The 22,266-nt window shown below is 46.2% G+C and overlaps 3 protein-coding genes across 6 annotated transcripts in view; 1 reads left to right on the top strand and 2 right to left on the bottom strand.

Moving 5' to 3' along the window:
- Nucleotides 1-57: 57 nt before the first annotated feature.
- LOC125709925 (histone H2B 1/2-like) lies at nt 58-648 on the bottom strand. Its single transcript, XM_048978942.1, has one exon. It carries the CDS (start codon nt 600-602, stop codon nt 228-230), a length of 375 nt encoding a protein of 124 aa, XP_048834899.1. The 5' UTR covers nt 603-648; the 3' UTR covers nt 58-227.
- Nucleotides 649-1,244: 596 nt separating this feature from the next.
- On the top strand, nt 1,245-1,849 carry LOC125709923 (histone H3). Its single transcript, XM_048978939.1, has one exon. The coding sequence runs from the start codon at nt 1,303-1,305 to the stop codon at nt 1,711-1,713; it is 411 nt and encodes a 136-aa protein (XP_048834896.1). The 5' UTR covers nt 1,245-1,302; the 3' UTR covers nt 1,714-1,849.
- Nucleotides 1,850-3,423: 1,574 nt separating this feature from the next.
- The window catches only part of myo1b (myosin IB), a 56,993-nt gene continuing 38,150 nt past the window's right edge, over nt 3,424-22,266 (bottom strand). The window contains exons 11-32 of one of the 4 annotated variants that reach the window (XM_048978349.1): nt 21,684-21,802; nt 20,921-21,007; nt 20,641-20,706; nt 16,776-16,880; nt 15,464-15,526; nt 14,939-15,139; nt 14,165-14,391; nt 13,750-13,950; nt 12,962-13,055; nt 12,372-12,521; nt 12,134-12,202; nt 11,920-12,006; nt 11,268-11,354; nt 10,123-10,209; nt 8,741-8,827; nt 7,667-7,741; nt 7,085-7,219; nt 6,800-6,906; nt 6,548-6,680; nt 5,964-6,116; nt 5,586-5,716; nt 3,424-5,283 (exon numbers count right to left, since the gene is read on the bottom strand). In XM_048978349.1, coding sequence (XP_048834306.1) covers nt 5,154-5,283; nt 5,586-5,716; nt 5,964-6,116; nt 6,548-6,680; nt 6,800-6,906; nt 7,085-7,219; nt 7,667-7,741; nt 8,741-8,827; nt 10,123-10,209; nt 11,268-11,354; nt 11,920-12,006; nt 12,134-12,202; nt 12,372-12,521; nt 12,962-13,055; nt 13,750-13,950; nt 14,165-14,391; nt 14,939-15,139; nt 15,464-15,526; nt 16,776-16,880; nt 20,641-20,706; nt 20,921-21,007; nt 21,684-21,802 — 2,594 coding nt within the window. In that variant the 3' untranslated portion in view covers nt 3,424-5,153. The remainder of the gene's footprint in view (nt 5,284-5,585; nt 5,717-5,963; nt 6,117-6,547; nt 6,681-6,799; nt 6,907-7,084; nt 7,220-7,666; nt 7,742-8,740; nt 8,828-10,122; nt 10,210-11,267; nt 11,355-11,919; nt 12,007-12,133; nt 12,203-12,371; nt 12,522-12,961; nt 13,056-13,749; nt 13,951-14,164; nt 14,392-14,938; nt 15,140-15,463; nt 15,527-16,775; nt 16,881-20,640; nt 20,707-20,920; nt 21,008-21,683; nt 21,803-22,266) is intronic. The other 3 variants (XM_048978351.1, XM_048978352.1, XM_048978353.1) reach the window with 3 other exon arrangements.

The following is a 22,266-nucleotide window of genomic DNA, read 5'->3' on the forward strand; positions in this document are numbered from 1 at the left end:
ATTTCTCCAAGCATTTTTAAAAATACAAGCATAAAAACGACATTGTCAACTAGGAAATGGCAGTCAAGGAAAATTTATTTGCGCAGAGCCCATCACACCGAAGGCAGCCTAAACTACTCGGTATAGAATCGAATAGAATACAAGACAGAAAATGCCGCTCTTTTCCGAGACAGTGGGTGGCTCTTAAAAGAGCCTTTGGGTGGAGAAGGGTAACGTCGACAAGCGCTTTACTTGGAGCTGGTGTACTTGGTCACAGCCTTGGTGCCCTCAGACACGGCGTGCTTGGCCAGCTCACCAGGGAGCAGGAGGCGCACGGCAGTCTGGATCTCCCTGGAGGTGATGGTTGACCTCTTGTTGTAGTGGGCAAGGCGGGAAGCCTCTCCGGCGATGCGCTCGAAGATGTCGTTCACGAAGGAGTTCATGATGCCCATAGCCTTAGAGGAAATACCGGTGTCGGGGTGGACCTGCTTCAGCACCTTGTACACGTAGATGGCATAGCTCTCCTTCCTAGTCCTCCTGCGCTTCTTGCCTCCCTTACCTGCCGTCTTAGTAACGGCCTTCTTGGATCCCTTCTTTGGGGCTGACTTCGCTGGTTCAGGCATGGTTTCGTTTGCGTACAAAACTGCAACTCAACTGCTTTCTCCCCCTGCGCTCCTTATATAGGGACGGCATGCAAATTCAGCCCGTAGCCCCGGGTTTTCAGCACACGGGTTTTCATTGGCGAGTCTTTTCCCGGTCGCCTCTCTTCGAAATCTATTGGTTGACGCCTCCAATGTCGCGCTTGCACTGCAGAGCAAAGTCACGTTGCCTTAAAACATTCAAAATCATTTAAACGTAGTTTTTTATCTTCCTTTCCTTTCATCGTGGACACTGCCTGGCTTTTATCTGCATAAAGGTGCGAATTGCCGAAACAAGCATGCAGCATCAAATCACATATGATGATAAATACAGGCCGGTGCCGGGAGGTACAATCACCCATGAAGTATATTTGATGGATAAAGAACGACTGTATAGCGCAAGTTTTGGTTTGAAGGGGGGCGGCTTAGCTGAGGCCAATTATTCGGCAATGAAGCGACACTACAGAATCATTGTGTTTTTTATTGTAAAAAATGTAAAAGACAGGACGGAATAAATGAAGTCTCACTATTTGAATTTTCGGCGGCAGGAAGCTAGCCAATGAAAACACTCCGATGGGAGCGCCATAGCCTCCCACCCAATCAGGGCACGCCTGCCGTCCTTTATAATTCGACGGTTCGGCGGTATCTAGTTATACTGTAGCTTTTCCTGCAGAATTGTGTCGCGATGGCCCGTACAAAGCAGACTGCCCGTAAATCCACTGGAGGTAAAGCTCCTAGGAAACAGCTCGCCACCAAGGCAGCTCGTAAGAGCGCCCCGGCTACTGGCGGCGTGAAAAAGCCTCACCGTTACAGGCCCGGGACTGTAGCTCTGCGTGAGATCCGTCGCTACCAGAAATCTACTGAGCTGCTGATTCGCAAGCTGCCTTTCCAGCGCTTGGTGAGGGAGATCGCTCAGGATTTCAAGACCGATCTGCGCTTCCAGAGTTCTGCCGTCATGGCGTTGCAGGAAGCCAGTGAGGCTTACTTGGTTGGCCTGTTTGAGGACACCAACTTGTGCGCCATCCACGCCAAGAGGGTGACCATCATGCCCAAGGATATTCAGCTGGCGCGCCGTATCCGCGGTGAACGTGCTTAAGGTTTGGACGCCAGCGGTCCGCTTGGAAAAACCCAAAGGCTCTTTTCAGAGCCGCCTCCACAGTCTAAAAAGAGCGAATCTATTCACAGACGCTTTCGTACTAAGCAGTAATTGGTATACTTGTTTCTCATCCGTTAATCCCAATGGTGTGTGTTTTTTTTTTTTTGGAAAATGTAAAGGACTTCCACGACCTTAAATAAAGCTGTTTGTAACTAAATTATGTGATTTGCGAATGGGTTAAATAGTCTTTAATTTGGTTTTAGTGATCATTCAGATGAGTCATTACATTATGCTCCATTTCTCGTAAAAAAAACGATTCAGAACCGCGACAGCGTCGTAAACGCTCCACGCTGGGAGGCAATGCTTTTTGATGCCGCTAGGTGTCAGAAGAACCCTTTTTGCAGCGCTACTAAAGTGAAAGCTTTTTAAAACCACGCGGTTAGAAATCTTTTTGCAAGCTAGTCTGAAATTCTCACGTTCCTTGGGCTTCCCCTCATCACTGAAAAGGTCGTTAAAGGAAAACATGGACAATCCCAATGTTTGACCCCCATTTCCTGCCCAGTTTTTCATTTTCCAACTGTCTGTAATGCAGTTACACAACCGGCGAGATTTCCGAGCAAGTGATGAATTTTCCCGATACATTTTATAAGAGGCTATGGAACTTGCATTCCGTTCAGTATGACCAAATTTCTGCAACCTATGTTTGAAAAAAAAAATTGGATTCTGAGTACTGACTCATGGTCTTACCTCTACAGACACTCAAGCAAGATGTCTTAGCATGAATCTCTTCATAAAAGATATATTTCACTAAAGTTGCTTGATTGATTACAGCCATTTGGGTCTGGTTTGTGCTTGTATCTTACAGGGGCTGTGGTGTTTTAATGGTTAGGGAAGCGCACTTGTAATTGAAAGATTGCTGGATGGAATCCCTGGCCAGCACGGTACTGCCCCCTGCATGTCAGGATGTCACATATGGGTTAAAGGCAGGGCACTTTTCATCGTCGTGTGCTGTGTGTCAATAATGACCACTGATCACCAAATACTAATAACTTCTGACTGGCAGAATAATACACACCACACCACGTCCTAGTTGTGGCACTGGCAGTGGTAAGATGAGAAAGGCAGTGGTCAGGGTCCTTCCCTGTGATTTGCCACACCCACTGTAGAGCTGTGGGTTCATAAGAAGGTTCTTGGCCTAGCCCTTCGTTCCCAGCCGGCAGGACGGTGGGAACACTGTGCGGGACGGCCAGTAATTGCCTGCTATTTATAACTGCCGTGCACGAACTGTCAAGGGGTACTCCCCTGGGGCTAGCTGTAGGCAACCCTGCAGTGCTTTGGAATTTAACCCAGCACAACTTACCAGATGTGATGGAAAACATCCATGCAGCTGCTTAAAGTGTTTGCTTTGTTTGTTTTCTTTGTTTGAATTCTTATTGGTGTCCCTTTATTCTTATAGCCCGATGAAATGACTGGGCATAGACTCTTACCCCAGGAATGTGCATTTTGCCCAGTTGTTGGGGTGATGGATCACAGGAGACTCATGTCCAGATACTGAAGGCAGAGGGGTTTGCTTGCACATGGGGCGAGCGCTCTCACATGCCAACACAAGAACATGATTGAGATTTTCATGTAGGACGAGAAACTTGCAAACATGCCCACACACAGGGGTATGTTTCAATATTTGAACAAACTTTCAAAAGTAGACAAAGGTAATTTACTTCTTGCTTTCTTTAATTAAAAAAAAAGATTAACTGCTGTTTGTTACACTGATGGCCACGTTGCAGAAATGGTTACATGAGGCACGACAAAATGCAAACAATTGCTTTTGTTTTTTTTGTTTGTTTTTTTTGCTTAAATACATACACAAAAGAGGAAAGGGGAAAATACTAGATTGTACTGAGTTTGAGACTTCTAGGCATCCATGTTGCTTTTTGGTACCATTCAGCTCAAAATTTATGCAGATTTTTCCTAAGAAAAGCTCCTCCTCTTCTCACCAGTACCCTGCTCAATTAGTGACATTTAAAAAAAAAACAAACCAGCCAGTGCACACGCACGGACAGGGGTGACTTGCACTCGATTGGTTACACATTTCCGTACTTCTGTACTTCTGATTTACGAGTAAACAAGCCAAAAAAATAAGCTCCCGAGGGGGGAGAAAAACGCCCCTTTCGAAGGGCGACATTTCTTTGTGTGCATGTAAGTATATGTGCCGGGCAGGAGCGGATGTGGATCTGCACACTGCCCCGGGAGACGGCAGCCACCCAGGACCAATCGGGCCAGTCCCAAAACTGATTTTTCAGATCCACATGGTCACTCTAAATATGAAGTGGTCCCAGCAAACCATGACAAGAGCATACACTGACAGAGCACCCCGAAGCAGGCCACCATCACTATGTCACACCATGAACTGGTGTGAAACTGTCCTCCCACCCATCAGGTGGGCACTTTTGTTAATTTGATACAGCTAGTTCTGGAACCCAGAAACGCCCAGGCTTTCAGTTTCACTGCAGGCCTGGTGGCAATGGTGTGCAAGGCTTATCAACACCGGGAATCGGGCACTAAGGCACTGCCTGTTAACCACTGCATTCATTATGCCCATCACAGCAGGCCGTCACAGCGTGGCACAGCTATCTCCAAAACTCCTTGTGATTCTTTGACAATCTGCTGTACCTGGTCCTTTTTCCTCCTGTGGGGAATCACAGTTTTGTGGCTGAGTCGTCAAAATCAACAAAACACCCACATCACTACTACAGGAGTTAGATACTTCTATGAATAACTTCCGGGAAATGTGTAAGCAATACATGAAAGGCTAGCTTGTGCCTTTGACCAGGGTAAAATATATATATATATAAAAATAATATGATTCTTTAATATACATCCAGGAGAGCACAAGTGCAATTGTTTAGTTTGCAACATTTCAGCAAACTGCCCTTTTCTTTTTTTTTTTGCCTGGATGTTTGAAATTGTCCCTCGCTGACCCGCCTCTGCGTGATCATGTTTGGGAGATCGCAGTCACCACCCCTCATCCCAAAGCCCGTTGGGGAGGGCAGCGTATACCGAACCTCAATGTACGGCGTGTGTGGTACAAAATACATGCACCGTCAGAATGTGACAGATTGTAGAAATGAAACAACCATCACCATCAAACCAGGATTCGCATGTGCTCAGACATGTAGGACCGTACAGTATATCACCCACTAGTGTTTATTTCTATGTCAGCCATTCGGTCAGAAAAGGTATCCTGGTTTGGCCCTCCGGCACTGTGGGACTTTTTTTTCAATATTCAGCAGTAGGTAAATGATTACTTTAAATAATAACATCAAAATTTTGCATAGTACTTGTGACGGTCGGGGTGAGGGCAAGGTCGCTGGGGGTATGTGGCAACTGGGGGGGGGGGAGGCGGCGAATAACCCCACAGCTGGATCTGAGGGAAAGAGTCTTTAGGGTGATGGTACAGACACCTCCAGCAGTCGATTGTTCTTGCGCTTGCAGGTGGCGCTGTTGCCATTCTTGGGTCCCCCTTGGAGAAACTTAACACACACTTTGTCCTGCTTGAATTGCACCAGGAACCTGAGTGGGGAGAGATGACTGTTAATATTTTCTTTTTTAATTCAGGGTTTAAGTCCCTGCAAACAATAGCCACCTTTGGTTCAAGTTGGGCAAAACTGTAAAGTGACAAAAGATATTTATAGTTTCACATCAATAGCAATAACAAGGAGTACCCTCCTCTGCAAAAAATAAACAAACAACCAATGAACATTCACTATTCTGAACACATGACCAAAGCCCTGGTTGCACACTGAGATTTTAGCTGTTTAGGATGCATTGGCTGAGGCCAGGGTTCCCACAGGAAAATGGACACGGGGTCTTACTCGTCCGAGATGTCGACATCGATCTGCTCCCTGTCCTCGCAGCCGGCCTTGGTGCGATGGAGCTTGGTGACGATCTCAATCAGCCGCTCGCTGCTGAGCAGGAAGTCTCCTTTGGCTGCGGATGCAGAGCCCTGTGGGTAAAGGCGAAGAGGCTGTGTGGCTGGGAAGGGCTAGCAAAGGCACATAGATATAACAGTGACTAGAAGGGGAAGTTAACGGTTAACAGTAAACTATGTATACTCTGGAAAAAAGTAACAGCAGTGAAAAGCAATTTGGCCAAAATAAAACCTCCCCGATAGATAGACCTCTTTTAATGCAGATATAAATAGCGGCCGTGTGGGAATGTGTGACAGATCTTCCTGGGTCGGGCTTCCGCACCTCCTTGAGCCGCAAGGCAAAGAATCCATCAGTCTGGCTGCTGACAGACACCCCAGCGACGTCGGCCAATGGCACGCTGGCCTTGAGCTGCCCCGTTTTCAGGTCCGCCAGCATCAGGCTGGTCTTAGTCAGAAGGAAGACCCGCGCAGCACCCTGAGGAGAATCGGCAGGCCTACGATTAACCTTCATTCCGGACATCCTCATGCAGGAGGATACACACATTGTAGGGTTATAAGGATGAGTAGGATAGGTAGTAATTGATAATCTGGTATTATACCAGTTGACTTTAGTTCAGGGGCATGGTCGTTAGGTCTGATCACTTGGGGCTATAGCCCTTAGTATTTTAAGCCGAGCCTCGAGCCTTTGGCCCTAATGCCAATCAATCTTCCTTCAAAAAACAAATGAAGCTGCAGGTAAATTTGACTTTACCCCTGAACAGGGGAGTTTTCAGTACTTGAAAAGATCAGGGGCTAAAGGTTAAACCGGATTTCATAATCCATATCAACTGCTACTTGCAGCCACTGAAAATCCTTAACCAAGAAATCATGAAGCAGGGCCTTGTGAAATCAAGGTAGGAAACTCGCCTTGCCATTTGCTCGGTTGATTTTGTTTACCACGTCTGCCATGATGACTTTCTCATCCACCAGAGCATTCAGCTTCTGGTACTTAGGGTTTGTTTTGATCTCTAGGTAGTCGCCCTTGAATGACTGCCCAACACTGCAAAAGATGAAAAAAAAGTTTGTCTATGGGATGTCTAGTTTGACATCCCATAGCACATCACTGTAGCTACTTCATCCCAGGCTGATGCATTTCCTCTGCTTGGGTGCAGGGCCTACCTGCTTGGGTACAGGGCTTTCTTGTCTTTGAAGATCTCACTAGCTTCCAGCTTCTCCTCATAGATGGTCTTCTTCTGTTCTGTGAATTGCTCCCTGTATATCTTGCACTGGAGATGAAAACGGCAATGCTTGCCATCTTAGTGCCTAAAATGTGGCTGAGAGGTTTTCCTCAAATAATTCTATGAGCCCGAGTAACATATTAAGCATGTCACTCATCTTGATAATTTGGTCCAACAAAGGTTTTCAGTATGAGATACAGGAATGTTGTATGGAATATTCACCAACCCTCCACAGATGGAAGATCCTCCTCAGTTCTGTGTGAGCTCCCTCCAAGAATAGATATTGACGGGGTGGCCAGCTCTTGTCAATGGGCGACATGGAAGGCATAGTCTTCTTCAATTCCAGGAAGTACTTCTGCATCTGAATGAATACACATCAAATTTTAAATGATTAGCTTAAAGGGGCAGTTCACCCCCAAACGGAAATAGATGCATTTGAGAGGGGCTGTGGAGCCATCAGTCCAGGAAGATTGCACTTGCCTAGTTTTAGAGATACTGGCTGTAAAAATGGTCAGTCTTCTCTTGGATATAATGGGACCAAATGGACCCATTGAAGAGCAATGTCTCTTACCAGAATTCATGACTTGGTTACTCAAGATAATCCACAGACTTTGGTGGAAAAAAACACTTGCAGTAACACCTACACTTACACCTACAGTAAGCTGCTCACTACAAAGTCTGGATTATTATGAGAAACAGGGTCATAAGCTGCATAATATAGAAATGTGTTCAATAGCAGTAAAGCACAATTTAGAGGAAAAAATAATAATTTTGGTGGCATATTGCTGGATACCAAGATTTTACTTACAATTCTCTGAATAGTGAATTCGTAGATCTTCTTGCCGGCATTGGCTCTGAAGAACTTCCTATACTCGCGACGGACCTATAAACCAGATGGACGGGTGTCACAGAGTAGCCTTAAAAGGCAGAACTCCTTATGGGGGTGCTGGCATCAATGGTAAGGCACCAGTACAGCACAGAAGTGGTAGATGACATCATGCTCCTGGATGAAACGGCCACAGAGCATCAGAGAATCCTTGGCGTAAAAGTCAAGAAACTCTAATGATGAAATGAAAAGTGCAGTTTTTCTGAAGACCAGCTTCCTCATTGGCGCATAAACTTAAGTCCCTCCAAAAAAACATCCCTAATGCCTTTTGTGAAAGGACCGGGCTCAAACATACAAGCGGAAAAGTCAGTGATTCAGTGCATCGCAATGACATCAGAACAGGAAAGGAGACAGCAGACGTGAGCTTTCACGCCGTGATTTCTTATGGTGAGAACACATGAGGAGGGAAAAAAAAAATAAAACCTGAAGGCAAAAAAATGGCAACATGAATAAGGGGATAGAAAGAGATACACTGACACTGAGATGGAGGGAGTCTGGAACACAGAGCTCTGGAGCTTGTGTGTGGACTGTGTTGGAAGGCGGTGGTTGCAGTATGTGAGCAGGATGTAGCAAGCAGAGCAGGCTGACAAGATGCTTAATCAGCCAGCCTCATTAACTTAGCCAGGGTTGTCACACTGTTTAAAGTGTTAGGCGAAAGTGATAAAAGCAGTAGACATTCAATTACACAGATTATCAGATCAAATCTGACAGATTTGTGTAATTTCGCAGGAGAGATATTAAGTCTGATGACATTTGGAGCATATGGCCATTGCTCATCAATACCAGCGTGTCGGGAATCAGCGATTGGAGGCTAGCGGCATCTAGCTGCTTTTTAAATTTAAGGTTTTTCAGCTGTCAGTCATCATTAAATTGGGCCGCAACTGGGCTGACAGGCCAAACCTTGGACACCGAGGCTGGCTGAGTCAGCATTCACCCCCTCCAGCAGGGCGGCGCTGAGTGGGGTAGCAATGGAGAAGAGGGCATGTACAATGATACCTTGAGTCCCAACCAGTAGGCCCAAATGACAGCAACAGCATGCTTACGCCTGGCCTCCTCCTTCAAACGCCTCAGCTCCCTGCGTGCCTGGAGGAAGATGAAGAGGAACCATCCAATAGGGGGAAGGAGGGGGGGTGGGGTGGAGGGCATGGATTCGGCAAATGTCACATGTCCCTCTGAGGACTGGTCTTCGACAAACATGGTTGGGGTAACCAAGAAGGAACCTATACTATGCACTGCTGAAAGGTTCAATACAAGTGCTCAGTGAAATTTAGTCATCCTCGTCATTTCAATGTGATGCATTCAGATCATTGCTGCATGTTGCTGGCCAGCCATATTGTTTGCATGAAAACCACATCCAACTGAAGAGGCCAAGATAAATCCTCCTTTAAAAGACACCCTCAATCCTGAAACAGCGGTGATGGACAAGACACCCCATCTGCCCCTTACATCTAAAACTACATAGACCCATAGAAGGCATCAGCATCATTTAGTTTCTAATTAATTTTGAAAATGAAAACGAGCAAGGTCACGAAGGTGATGCATTTTTGAATCCATGTCATTATGGGACAGAATGGCAGCATGAGGTAAGAAAGTGGATGAGGCATTAGCAGGAGAAGAGACCGTGCATGCAGAAGGGTAGAGGGATGGAAGGGTGCCAGCCATGGTGGATGAAAGGCATGCATGACTGAGACATGACCCAGAAAGGACCAGGACCAATCTTGCAGAGCTGTGGTGCAGCTCCACAGAGCCCTGAATCCCCTCATTTCTCTTACACCTGCTTTGTCTGAAGTCCATCTGGATCAGTCCTAACCCATCAGATATTTGAGCAATGCAGCAGAGCAGAATGTGATTAAAAATGCATTAAAATCCCAACCTTTTACCGACTCTACAGTAAGGATGCAAGGAGGTAGAGTGACCATATAATCCAATGTCAGGAAGGACACTTTGAGCTACTTCAGGTTTTAGTTTTAAACTTGATTTTATCCATCCGTTTCACATTAACATTAGTGATACATGCATGGTTATAGGATGCTGACCAATCAGCACACAGCACGAACTGGGTGCTAAAGTGAAATCAAAGTCCTTTTAAAATTGAAATGAGAGTTTGCATAGTCCTTGCTCAAAGTGCCCTTTCTGACATGGATTATCTGGTCATCCTGAAGGAGGTAGATGTGTTTCCTTTGTTCCCCCAAGGCAGGTGACCTATCCAGACTGGGAAATAATGATCATGCAGATGGTCAATGAACACATGCTTTGAAATGGGAACGTGAAGACCGGAGATGTGGGTGAACCCAGCTGTCTGGCGTTCACACGGAGATGGTCACAGCGATGGCCGAGGGGAATGGGAGGGTGACAAGGGCAGCGGGCTTCCCAAATACCTTCATCCCCTGCCAGGAGGCCCAAATGACAGAGACCGCGTGACGTTTCCGCTTTTCCTCTTTCAGACGACGCAGTTCCCTCCGTGCCTGGTAGAGGGGTGGGGGTTTTGTTTTTTTGAGAGTGGGTCGAGGCATAGCAGCCCCCGCCCAGTGAAGTCATCGGCAAGCAATCATCAGCTAAGCAAGAGCAAGAGAGACAGACTGTGCACTGGCGGTAAGGTGCTGCTGAAGAACTTCTACGGATGTCTCTATGGCTTACAAGAACTACCCACTGCAGATGGAACAAAAAACGGTATCATACTACATAACAGGCCTCCCCACAGAAATTCCCCAAGTACAAAGAGCTAAACCAAACTGTACATTCATAAGGACTCAACATAGGGTGCCAACGGTAACACTTTGAGTGTCAAACTAGTCAAACTACACATTTGTTTATATATGCTAAAGTACTGTTCAGAGAGGTGCCTTATGCTCCACATCTAAGTGAATAAATACATCATTAAGACTACAAGATAAGGCTAAATGTGAAAATCCTTTTACAAACACAAATGCATGTATTATTGCACTTAGTGTGAATTATTTGAGCCCGTCACCATCACTAGAAAGTAATCTAATGCAAGCGAGCCATTTCCTTCAAGAATTCTTCAGGTTTGTACAGTGACAATGTAAGGACCAAGGAACAGATGGAAATCAATGACAAATTCCAAGATATCTGTGACCAAACGGTGACTACGTTATTGGCTGGGTTTCAATATTAGACAGACTGTGGCAAATTAAAGTTGTCTTTGGCTTAGTTACCAGTAAAAATTCAAAACTTAACCCAATGGCCTTGCATTAGTTAACTTGGGGGTAGTGGGGAGGTGATGATAGTAAAGAAATTAGGAATCACTGTGGATGTCAAATCAGAATTAGTGTGAACTCCCAAAAAAACAAAAAAATGGAAAATGAAGATCATGGCAAATGTGTAGCTGGGGGCATTCCCAGCGTCTATAGATCCTGCTTTGAAAACCTGAGAAGGAATGAAACCCTTGAAAAAGTGAAGGAATGGGAAGGAAGTTCAGGGACTGTGGGGGTGGGGGGGGTGACATAGCAAGAGGCTGGATGGAAATGCTGGGGCTATGGAGGGTAGCAGGCTTCCTCGATACCTTTGTCCCCAGCCACGATGCCCAAATGACAGAGACTGCGTGCCTATTCCGCACTTCCGTCTTTAGGCGGCGGAGTTCCAGGCGCGCCTGTAGGGGATGGGGGAGGTGGACACGGTCGGAATTTGCGACGATAGGGCGGAGATTAGAGTGCAGATGGCGGGCAGAGGGAGAGAGAAAGAGAAGGATGTGAGGTCAGGAAGCTCAAGCCAGAAAGTGCCGTCGAGTGGAAGAAGAAATCTCAGTTAGTGCCAAAGTCATTGTCCTAATGGGTCCTTCGTGATGATTAACACACCAGAAGGGATCAGTCTGTGGTTTATAAACACTACTGTAAACCATCAACCACACGCCAACCACCAGCAATAAAGGTCCCATTGAAATTTGTTCTATTATAACTTTGCATGAGCAATGGAAAATATGCTGTCTACAATCAAAGCACAGCTGGAAGAATCTTTCCCCAGCAGCTCAATTAGATTCATCTGTAAATACAAACTATGGCTTTGTGAGCTGATAATCGTCTCTGTTGAGTAATCAAGGTTGCCTGTAGGTCCAACGGGATGCATTTCCACGCGGGCAGTAAAAACGGGGTAGTCAGACAGTTTCATTACTCCTGCCACACCTCTTGGTGCAGGCGGGCCTATTACAGATGCAGTACCTGCGTGCCATGCCAGTAAGCTGCGATGGTAGTCACTGCCTCCTTGCACCGCTTCTGGTACTTCAGCTCACGCAGAATCATGCGGGCCTATGGCCAAGCAGAAAAAACAATCCTCCTTGTAAAATCATATCTGCCCAAAAAGCAGGACTTCAGCTATGGCAAGACATGCAACCGCAGGTCTGATGCGCCATTTTACTTGGCAGAGATGACCCACCTTCCACCCTCTGATGAAGGACTGCACCACGATGGTCGATCTCTTGATCTGCTGGTACTTCTTTTGTTGCTACAAACAACAAAGACTCCATTCAGCACAACAGACTGCTTATTTCAGAAGAGAAACCGTGTCCTCCCAAGTGTCATGCCTGTCCATGACCTTCAGGATACGTGCCAGCAGTGTGTGTATATAAACATCGCACACACGGTATGAGGGTAGCAAAGCAGTGACTGTTTACCGCGTATCTGCGATACCAAGCTGCCACAACAATCTGGCTCCTCTTCATAAGCAGGAAGAGTGTGCGCTGCTTCCAACCGCGGTAAATTTTCTGGATAAGGGTAGCGAGATCCTCCAAACACCGCGCCCTCTTCTCTTCCAGGGTGAAAAGCTGCAGAGGAAAGGTCACTGAAATATGCATCCAGCAAAGGCTAATCGCTAGCTAAACATTGATGGGAATTATCACAGAGCTTACTATGACCTCCATCTCATTCAATCATCCGGGCTGAACAAGACAAGAAATTGACAAGATCTTGGTTCTGCTTCCTCTCATCCTCAGACTGTCTCATTAGACGGATTGAAAGAGTCTTGGAAAAGAATGTCTAACAATTTAAAGGTTTGACACATTCACCACATAAGATGGCACGTTGAGAAAACCTTTGATCTCAATCCACACCTCTTAGGAATGCAGGTAGATCAGATGTATTGTCTCCTGAGGTTAATGTTATGGTAGCCTGATTGTCTGGAGTCCCTGGCCCATATAGATCAAAGGTTTGTTTTGGCTGAGAGTCACCAAGAACTGATGCTAGTTAAAATAAAAGGGGTGGTTACCGTTCTGGGGTTTCTGATGAAAATCTTTGAGCGTCCATAGGAAAACTCCTCTTGGGGAATCTGAAGGTCATTCAGTAGCACCTCCACTCCTTCCCTGAAGGTAGAAATATGACTCCACACTCAGATGTAGTAAGGGTTGTCCTTTTGAATGGTTGCTTACTTCACTTATCTTAAAATATATACAAAGTTGTATAAATCAGTATTTTAAAAGCTAACACTGCTGTAAGTCTCTTCTGGCAAAATCGTCCTCTAACAAAATAATAATAAAAAATACTGCATAAATGTTAGAAGTCATTTAAAGGAATTAAAATGAGCACAGAGGATGAATTCTCACAAACCTTTTGAGCCAACCCTCCATCTCAGATACTAATCAGGACATTATCTCTGTTATGACATACAGAAATCTTGTAAGGGAAACAGAACAGAATGATACAGGCAGTTGCTGCCTAAACATGTCTGCGACCAAAGTGAGCATTGCGTTTCAGGTTGGCAGCGGTCAATGAGTCCTATCGACTTACGACAGGCCGACTCTGCATGGACAATACAACTGTAACATTGATACATACACATGGGACAGAGCAATTGCTATTAGTAGCAAGAGAACGGTCACATTGTACTGTCTTCCTTGTGCAACAGCGTAAGCACTTAAGCTCTCGCTAGTCTAGAACTTCCTCTAAAACCCAAATTTCAAATCCTTTTGTTTCATGTGATACAATTAGCATAAGGGAGTTAAACTAGTAAACTCCCTTTGACAATTTTTGATTGCTCACATCGGCGACCCCTTCTACCTGGCTGGGCCTCTCCAGTGAGGCCACGTCTGCTTGCAGAGCATCTTGTAACGCTCCAGGCAGGGTTCGTAGGCCTGGCGGAAAGCGTAGCCGGCACGACGGACACGCACATTTTCCATCAAGCCCAGGTATCGCACCTGGTGGCACGCTAGCGAGTCGGTGAAGATATGTGATGCTTTCTTATCATTGGGCTTGATGCACCTGGAGAATCGCAACCAAAGTACAAGCATAATTAGCACAGAAATTTTGCTAGTATAGCTAATATGTCGACATAGCCAGCTGGCAAATAATTATCGGTACTCAAGTTTTCAGGCCGTATGTTCCTTTCACAGTGTTTGATCCACTGCCCAACATCTTAGCCATAGTCTAATGCAGATAGTCCCAGCAATCTGCCCTGGGGGAATCATGGACCTGCCTGATGTAGTTGGGGTTTTTGGTCAGCAGGTTCTTCATGAGTGTGCCCACTGAGGCTCGGAACTGGAAGCCAGCGGTGGGGGGCCTCTTTAGGTTGACCTTGACAGGGTTTCCTTCAGGAAAGAGTAGCTTCATCAGACTGTGGTTAGCTTTGTACATAGCCTGGGACAGGTCACGGTACAGGAGGTCATTATTCTTGTCCACAAAGCTCTCCACGCGGTACAGCACCTAGACAGGAGATGCGAAAAACAACAAATCAGAACAACTCGATGAATGGACACATAGGATAATGATTACATTAGCTTCCCATAAAAGTCATGGGGTGTCTCTAGTCACTAACCATCTTTCATCAATCCATTTTCTGTAACCGTTTATCCCATTCAGGGTTGCTGAGGGTCTGGAGCCTATCGCAGAGGCTACGTGTGCAAGGCAGGGAACAACCCAGGATGGGGTGCCAACCCATTGCAAGGCACACTCATACACTATGCACTCACATGCGTACCTACAGGCAACTTGGTAACTCCAATTAAACTCAGCCTGTTTTTGGACCATGGGGGGAAACCGGAGTACCTGGAAGAAACCCCACAACGACATATGGAGAATATGCAAACTACCGCATACACGGTGGAGACTTGAACCCAGGTCCCAGAGCTGTGTGGCCACAGTGCTAAACACTGCGCGTGCACAACTGCAGGACTGTCACTCTAATGCCCTTCTACACTCCGACAGTTTCGACCCCATTCCCAAAACCACTTTGTGTCCCTGAGCAGGTCACCTTCCCAGCATAATGCTGGATCCGGAAGCAGCTGTGGGGCAGGCTGTGGTCGGTGAGGAACTTTGAGTTCTTGCTCAGGCGGCTCTCGAAATGCTGGTGCTCAGCGCAGATGGTGTTGAGTTTGTCCAGGAACGTCTCATCGGTCACGGTTCCAGGCCGCAGGCACTCCTCGTCCAGCATGGCTAGGATCCCACTCTGATTCTGAGTACAGGATGTATAGCATTAACACAGATGGGAGCTGGTACTTGGAAATCCCAACTAATACCAAAGCATGATATTTTATGATGCCAGTCAACTAGGCGCTCAGTAATATCTATAAGCAAATGATTCCTCCCAAGGAAGCATCACAAGGGATGTGACCTATAAGCAAATCCACCTTCTGTTTGACTTCGTATCCCACAGTCACAGAGTTAACTAGCAAACCTGCAGTTCAGATTAACCCGTTAAATTGAATTACCACGTCTAGTGCCAATGTGTAGCTTACTACCCCAAGTTCAGCATGCAGCGACAGGAAATCCAACTCACATTCTCAATGAGGTCACAGATGATGGCGTTGTTGAAATATTCGATGTTGGTCCACTCTATCCCCTAGAAATGCAACAGCATGGTTATTCACAGAAGAGAGACTGCAACTTCCTATGTTTCTGGCACATAATTACTGAGAGAAAAACTTTCCTGAAAGATACCTTCATTCTTCAGGACTGAGGTACAGACAGATCACCAGTTGAAGTAATAAAATTCTCTTCCTAGTCCTTACAGCGTGATGTTGAAAGGTCATTCCACCATTTTAGCTTCTTGGTGAAGGAATTTCAGTCATGTTCATTGCTATTCCATCAGTAAGACTGATTAAAGCTGTCTTCCAAAGAGAATATGTGCCCCCCTAAGGATAGACTCAGATCATCCATGTGTTTACATTCCAAAGAGAAGGAGTCAATGCCCCCTAGGTCAGAAGCCGCCTACAGCAGCACCCTCCTGCAGAGGCCGAATTCATTTGGCACTGGCTGCAGCTCGGATGCCATCAGAATCGAGAATAGCAGCACCGCGGATGGGTGGTGAATGGCTGGATTTTTCCGGGGGCAATTCTGGAGAACGAGACTGGTAAAATGCACTACTGATTTGTCCTTCTTCCTCCTCTGCCCCTGCTCCTTTCCCCAAGCCCCCTCGGCTTGCCTCCTGAGGGGTGTTATTTTCCCATGCACTCCTCTGGATGGGGTCCAGGGATATGGAACATCGGTTGGGGGGGAGTCGGGGAGGCACTGGGTGCATATTTTAGAGGTCTGAAAGCAAGCAGGACTCGGCCTACACTGCTTGTTTAGCCCTGCTGGAGTGAAAGATTATCCCTGCGGACCACAGGGCGGAAATGGAGAGTAGGAGCGAGAAGACAATGGGACCGATTAAGAGAGCGACGTGGGCTGGGACCCTGTGATTTGTCTGCTATAAACACAGGTGACTTCACCACTTCACTCTCTCCATTTTTTATCCTCTGATGCCAAAGGAGACAGGAAACTGGCAGAATGGCAAGATGAGCTCCTGCACTGCACCAGACTGCCTTTAGGGACAGGATGCCCAATGGGACACTGAGTATAGAATGGCGCATCCGGTGAGACGTGCTACGTGAAAGCCAGTATATGTAATTAAATAAACATACTGTATCTGTAGTCATGTGCAAGTACGTGTGTTTATAATGATATTACCCAAAAGAGGACAGAATTGACTAAGGCTAATCCAAGAGATTCTACAGCATCTCCTAGGAGGTGAAACAGCTGTTCCTCAGTCGCTGAAGAGTAAGGTGAGCAGGCCCAGAGTAAGACTGCACGAGCGCTTGGCAGGACCTCACCTCCCGCACGTACTCCTCCTGCTCCTCCTTCAGCGTCAGCTCGATGAAGATCTGCTGCAGCTTTTCATTGCAGTAGTTGATGATAAACTGCTCAAAGCTGTTGTCCTGTAAAAAAAAGGGAAGGGCAGAGAAAAGGCACTGTAACGCCCGTCTTCCACTGAACACCACTGCATCCTGTGTGGTTCTAGTCAAACACCAACATGTCATCTTGTCCTTTCCATCAACTTTCCGCAGATCAGACCTCTGATTCCTGACCTCCCTCCACTTTTTACTACCTCTAGTCTTGAGCTAAAGGTAAAGCTAAAAATGAACAAACCCAGTGGTGTGTTTCCCAATCTGGTCCTCGGGGACCCACAGACAGTCCCACGATTTGCTCCCTATCAGGTCCCGGTAGACCGTCTGGCAGGGAGCTCGGAGGGAGCAAAAACATGGACTGGTTGTGGGCCCCTGTGGCCTGGATTGGGAAACACCGCTGTAATGTTTAGTGCATGATGACCAGTGATATTCTATTTTGAAAGAAAGACATTTAAAAAAAAGTACTGGAGAACATTAAGAGAACTACATTTATCAGTGAGGAAGGTGCTCCGGACACCTTCAGAGAGCAGAAATATAAACCAGCGCAACATGAAGAAAGCCGATTTCCTCATACTTTACCCTTCATGGCCACAAATATGGCTGTCCGGTAATGAAAGCAGCAAGTCACACCTTAGTGGCTAGACACCCGTAACCATAACAGCCCTTAAAAACACAGGCCTGCGCACTGATCTGTGAACTGGCTCTGTCTGCTCACACCTGGCACTGGAAGAACTATGCCACTGGCTGGCACTCAGACAGCACAGTCCACGCAATCCATGGCACACAGACAACCTAAACAATTGGGAATAAAATGATTTTTTTCCTCCCACATTAGGATTTCCTGTAGACCCTTTTCCACGCCATCAATCATGCTGTGCTGGGTTAGGATAGCAGAACACTCCAGCATGGTTAGAAGTTCAAAACCGAGGAGTTTTGACAGAAGCAGCATGAGGGATGGAGCAGCACAACCTTCTGAAAGCACCAGAGGGGATCCAAAGCAAGGCCCTGGTGCTGATTGGAGATGCTGTACTTTAAAAGTTAAGGCCACTTTTAGAATGACCTTAACAACTCAAGTTGACTAGATCTTCCTTGTTAACTTATAAACCAAAGCCTAATGACAACAATATCTAAGAGTAAACCTGAAGAATAAGAATTATTTAAATATTGCTTAACAATACTATTGCGGCCAGAAATTTGCAACTGCTGAATACTCTTAAATAATGATTGGTCGTCTTATCAAGTTATTTGTAATTTTATTGCAATAGCACCTCCATTCCCTAGGGGGCGACAACAACCAGTACCCCTCCATTCCTCACAAACATATAAAGCTAGTGCAATCAGGCACTCGGGAAGCTCGAGACTTGCCCTTCAATCACTTCCAAAAATGGTGCCACCCTGTGGGTACACTGAAATATTGCCCTTCTGTGCCACAAGGCAAGTTCTTGATGTTGGCGAATCAAAATCCACTCCAGAATGGCCATTTGCCTGTCCTGTACCTCGTGTACCAGAGACCACAGCAGGAGCCAATAGAGAGGTGGACCGAAGTCACACAGTCCAATCAGAAAAGACTTCCTCAACATGCTCATCCACATGCACAGGGAGCAGTGCATTTCACAGTCACACATTTCCGTGTGCTATGAGTTAGCTGGCAGTAAATTGTCAGGTTAGAGTTAAATTAAAAACGGAATTAATACTCTCAATTGATGCATGCGGGCCCTCATTCCCACTGCGAGGTCTTGGTACTTACTCTATCCTGGCGTAATAACCAAGGATATTCAGGAGAAAAAGATATGGTTAGTGGCTGGGAAAGAGTTTTCAAGTCATGCTTCACAATGCGACCACGCTGCTTAAATGGATAAAACGATAAGTGATAACTTAGTAAAGACGGTTACAGTAAAAAGTGTAAAGGATGTTTTAGGATGGTGGCAATAAAGACCAAAATGAGATTCTGTACATCTTAAAGATGGCCACAGTCAGAGACCTAACAGCTTAAATGCTCCATAAAAACACACAGTGTAAATGTAAAACATTCCCGTGACCATCTGCACATGCTGACTAACATGTAGGTCCCTTTGCTGTGACCATCCAAAATACACACAGACAGAAATGGTCTCCAAGACATTCTGAGTGGAGGCCAACATGCAAGACAAGATCTTCTGCACCTTCTTCCTAACCTAACCTGCGGTCTTAGCTAGGGTCTTAAAATCACTATTAGATGATTCTCAGGAGATATGCCCTCATTGCTGCTGTCTCACCATTACACCAATGCTCAAATACCCTTTGACCTGCAGAGTAACATCTCCTTAGCATAAGAAACCAAGCACCCCATCAAGAAGCAATGTTTGTACACGGTGGGTAATCAAATGACCTGTACTATTCATCACCGTCCCCAAACTGACTGTGTAATGTAGGTCGATGCAGTTCATGCTGAGTACAGCACAGTCAGCAAACACGCATTAAGCTTTTATATTCTTACAGCCCCAGACTAGCCGATCGAGGAGGCTGATTTTTCCATTACTGGTGAAGCCACTTTTGAAAAGCGCTGCCAACAACACAGAGCAACCCTGAGCCTAAAACCACACACTTCTTAAACTAAACTAAACACAGATGACTGTTTTGCCTCAAGTATGACTTAACCTTCCTGTCTACCTGAACTGCCAGTCACAGTGAGCTTTTCAGAACCAACACTGAAGGAACTTGTGAAAGTGTTAGATCCTGTGAAATATTAGGGCCAACTGAGGGGACATAGAACTTAAGATAAGCAATACATCATATTCCATTGTAACCATCCATCTATTTTCCAACCGTGTATCCTAGTCAGGCTCAAGGATCCAAGTAGGACGACGACAAGAACAAACATTTCTACTCAAAATAATACATTTGGAGCCACATGAAAACACCGTTTAGTTGGACGAGGAAAACACACAGAGGGCATGTTGCATGGCTTAGAGAGACATAATCAACTGAGTAACATCCATTAGCATAAAACTGTTCAGGGGGTTACCTGTAACATAGCCATGAAGGCACTAAAACAGTTCAGAGAATCACACTGTATATTTTAAAGCTCTAAGAAGAAAATAACACTCTTTTGTAGTCAGTCCAAAAGCTGTGCGAGTGACTGGATGAGAAGGGGAGTGTGTCTCACTAGGAACCCAGGTCTGGAACAGCTGGCTCAGCCTGCTCTGCACCGTGAAACCCTCAGTCCCGAGCGTGACAGGCCACAGAGCATGAAGTCCGCTGAGGTCCGCGGCCGCTACGCCGCAGAGATTCCCGCTCACCACTGCAGAGACACGCAGTGGAGACTTCCTCAAAGCCAGGAGCATCCGGGCTGGATTGGCGGTCTCGCGCATCCGCCCGCGAGCGGCCGTGCGGCAGGGAGGGCGGCTAGCAGACAGCTGCCTTCCAGCTGGACGTGCAAAGAGCTGAGGCGTCTTCATGGGACAGTGAGCCTGCCTTTTCCTGCTTCACTTGCAAAGTCAAGGCTGGCCTTAACCTCAGTAGCAAACTCCCCACTGAAGGCCTTCAGCAGCGAGTGAACAGAGCCTGGATCGCTCGCTTGCTCTCCTGAGAACATCTCCAATGTACATTCACAACAGCTACTGCAATCAGCCGCCTCTACCACAGGGCTACAGAAATGAGTACTGCTGCCACTTCACAAAAGATCCAAACCATATGCTAACTTGAAGGGCAGTGCAACACTCTGTTCCAGACTAAGTGACTCAGGTGCTGGATTCGACCAATGAGAGCAGGCGCTTACCAACCAATCCGGAAGTAAACATGTCACACTTACCTCAAAAATCTCAAAGCCGTATATGTCGAGAACCCCCATCACTTTCTTGCGTGCTTTAAATTGTGCCTGTCAGACCAGGGAGAGATCATTACATATCATCCAGAAGCATCTGCAGTAATGCATCACTCTTCTTCAAACTGGAAACCCCAAAATAGTGTCTGTTCCTACTTTAACATCAAACCAGACAGGAGTTTGGTGTGGCACTGTCCTGACGGCACACCCCTAAATCACTCCCACGCCAGTCCATACAGACCTGCCCTCTCCATAGATTAGGTCTCACCTTGATGCTCTCGTTGATCCGAGCCACCAACCAGCTAAACAGTCGACTGTAGAGGTTTTTGGCCAGGGCATCACGAGCGTAGTAGGCCTGTAAACACAGAGTAAATGCCTTTCTTGGAAAAATGTCTACTATTCCCAATACACAGTAACCCCTAGGAAATCTTGGACAAATTGTAAGAATACAAAGGTAACGCTGCCCATCCATCCATCCATCCATCCATCCACCCACCCACCCATGAATGACAGGGCCTTGCCCTTTGCAGGCTGAGAGATGTCTCCTACAGGCATACTTTCATCTTTTATCTGGCGAACTGATCCCAGCGTCAGGGAGAAGCCAAGTCTTGGGTCAAAACCAGATCTTTCCTACAACAAGGTGCTTGTTCTCATGGACCAAGAACTGCACATCCTGGTAGCACTCGGATACAGTGCACTTATAAGTCACAGTGTGACATTAGCTTGCTTTCTATGGCTGGAGACTGACTTTGCTTCCTCTTTTAGCCTGGGTGTTTGTTTTATCGGGCAGGATGTTTGTAATGGGCAGCTTTCTACAAGTTTCTGGAATCGCCAACTGAGCACCAGGCCATCAAAATGAGTAACAATAATGGCCAACAATTCTGTTTTTAAACCATCGGAACAGGAAGGACATGAACTGCTGACTCCTGTGTAAACCTCAGGACTGAGAGCTGGAGGGGGGGGGGGGGTGGGGGGCGCGGAAGGACGGACACAAACGAGAAGAAAAATGGCAGAAAGTGAGACACTGTCACCTGGGCCACATTGAGGGTGGTGGACACCTTGTCCGTTCTGGCCTCCACGGTCCGGAAGCTGAAGGCTCTCTCCAGGGCTGCCTGCTCGATTCCCATCAGTTCGCACATCTCCTTCAGGTCTGCACACCAGCAGAAAAACATGAAGACGTATCGGCAGCAGAAACGCACTGCGCCGCAATCATCGTGCAATGTGCTACAATGCATGATTGCCTTCTAATGCTGAAGCCACAAATTTCAGACATTAATCTTAGTACAGTTAAGTATAGTTTACATAATCATACATTTTCTTTATATGCAGATTCCTGGGGCATTTTAAGCCGTTTAATCCAGGATACAAAATTATGGCTAGCACGTGCCATTAGGTGGCAGTAGCGGTTAACTAGGTAAGTGAGTAATAAACTAGTAAAATGTGTGTTCAGTATTTGAAGTAAATATATCCTTTGGAGTATGCTGGAGAATACACAGCAAAAAAAAAATAAATCAGTTTATGGTTTGGATCATTCATAGACCCTAAATGTACTCAAACATCAACCACAATTAAAATACGGAAAATAAATTAAATGTGTTGAGGTGACCCATGGAA

Source organism: Brienomyrus brachyistius, chromosome 16 (genome assembly GCF_023856365.1).
Source record: "Brienomyrus brachyistius isolate T26 chromosome 16, BBRACH_0.4, whole genome shotgun sequence".
Classification (NCBI taxonomy): Eukaryota; Metazoa; Chordata; class Actinopteri; order Osteoglossiformes; family Mormyridae; genus Brienomyrus; species Brienomyrus brachyistius.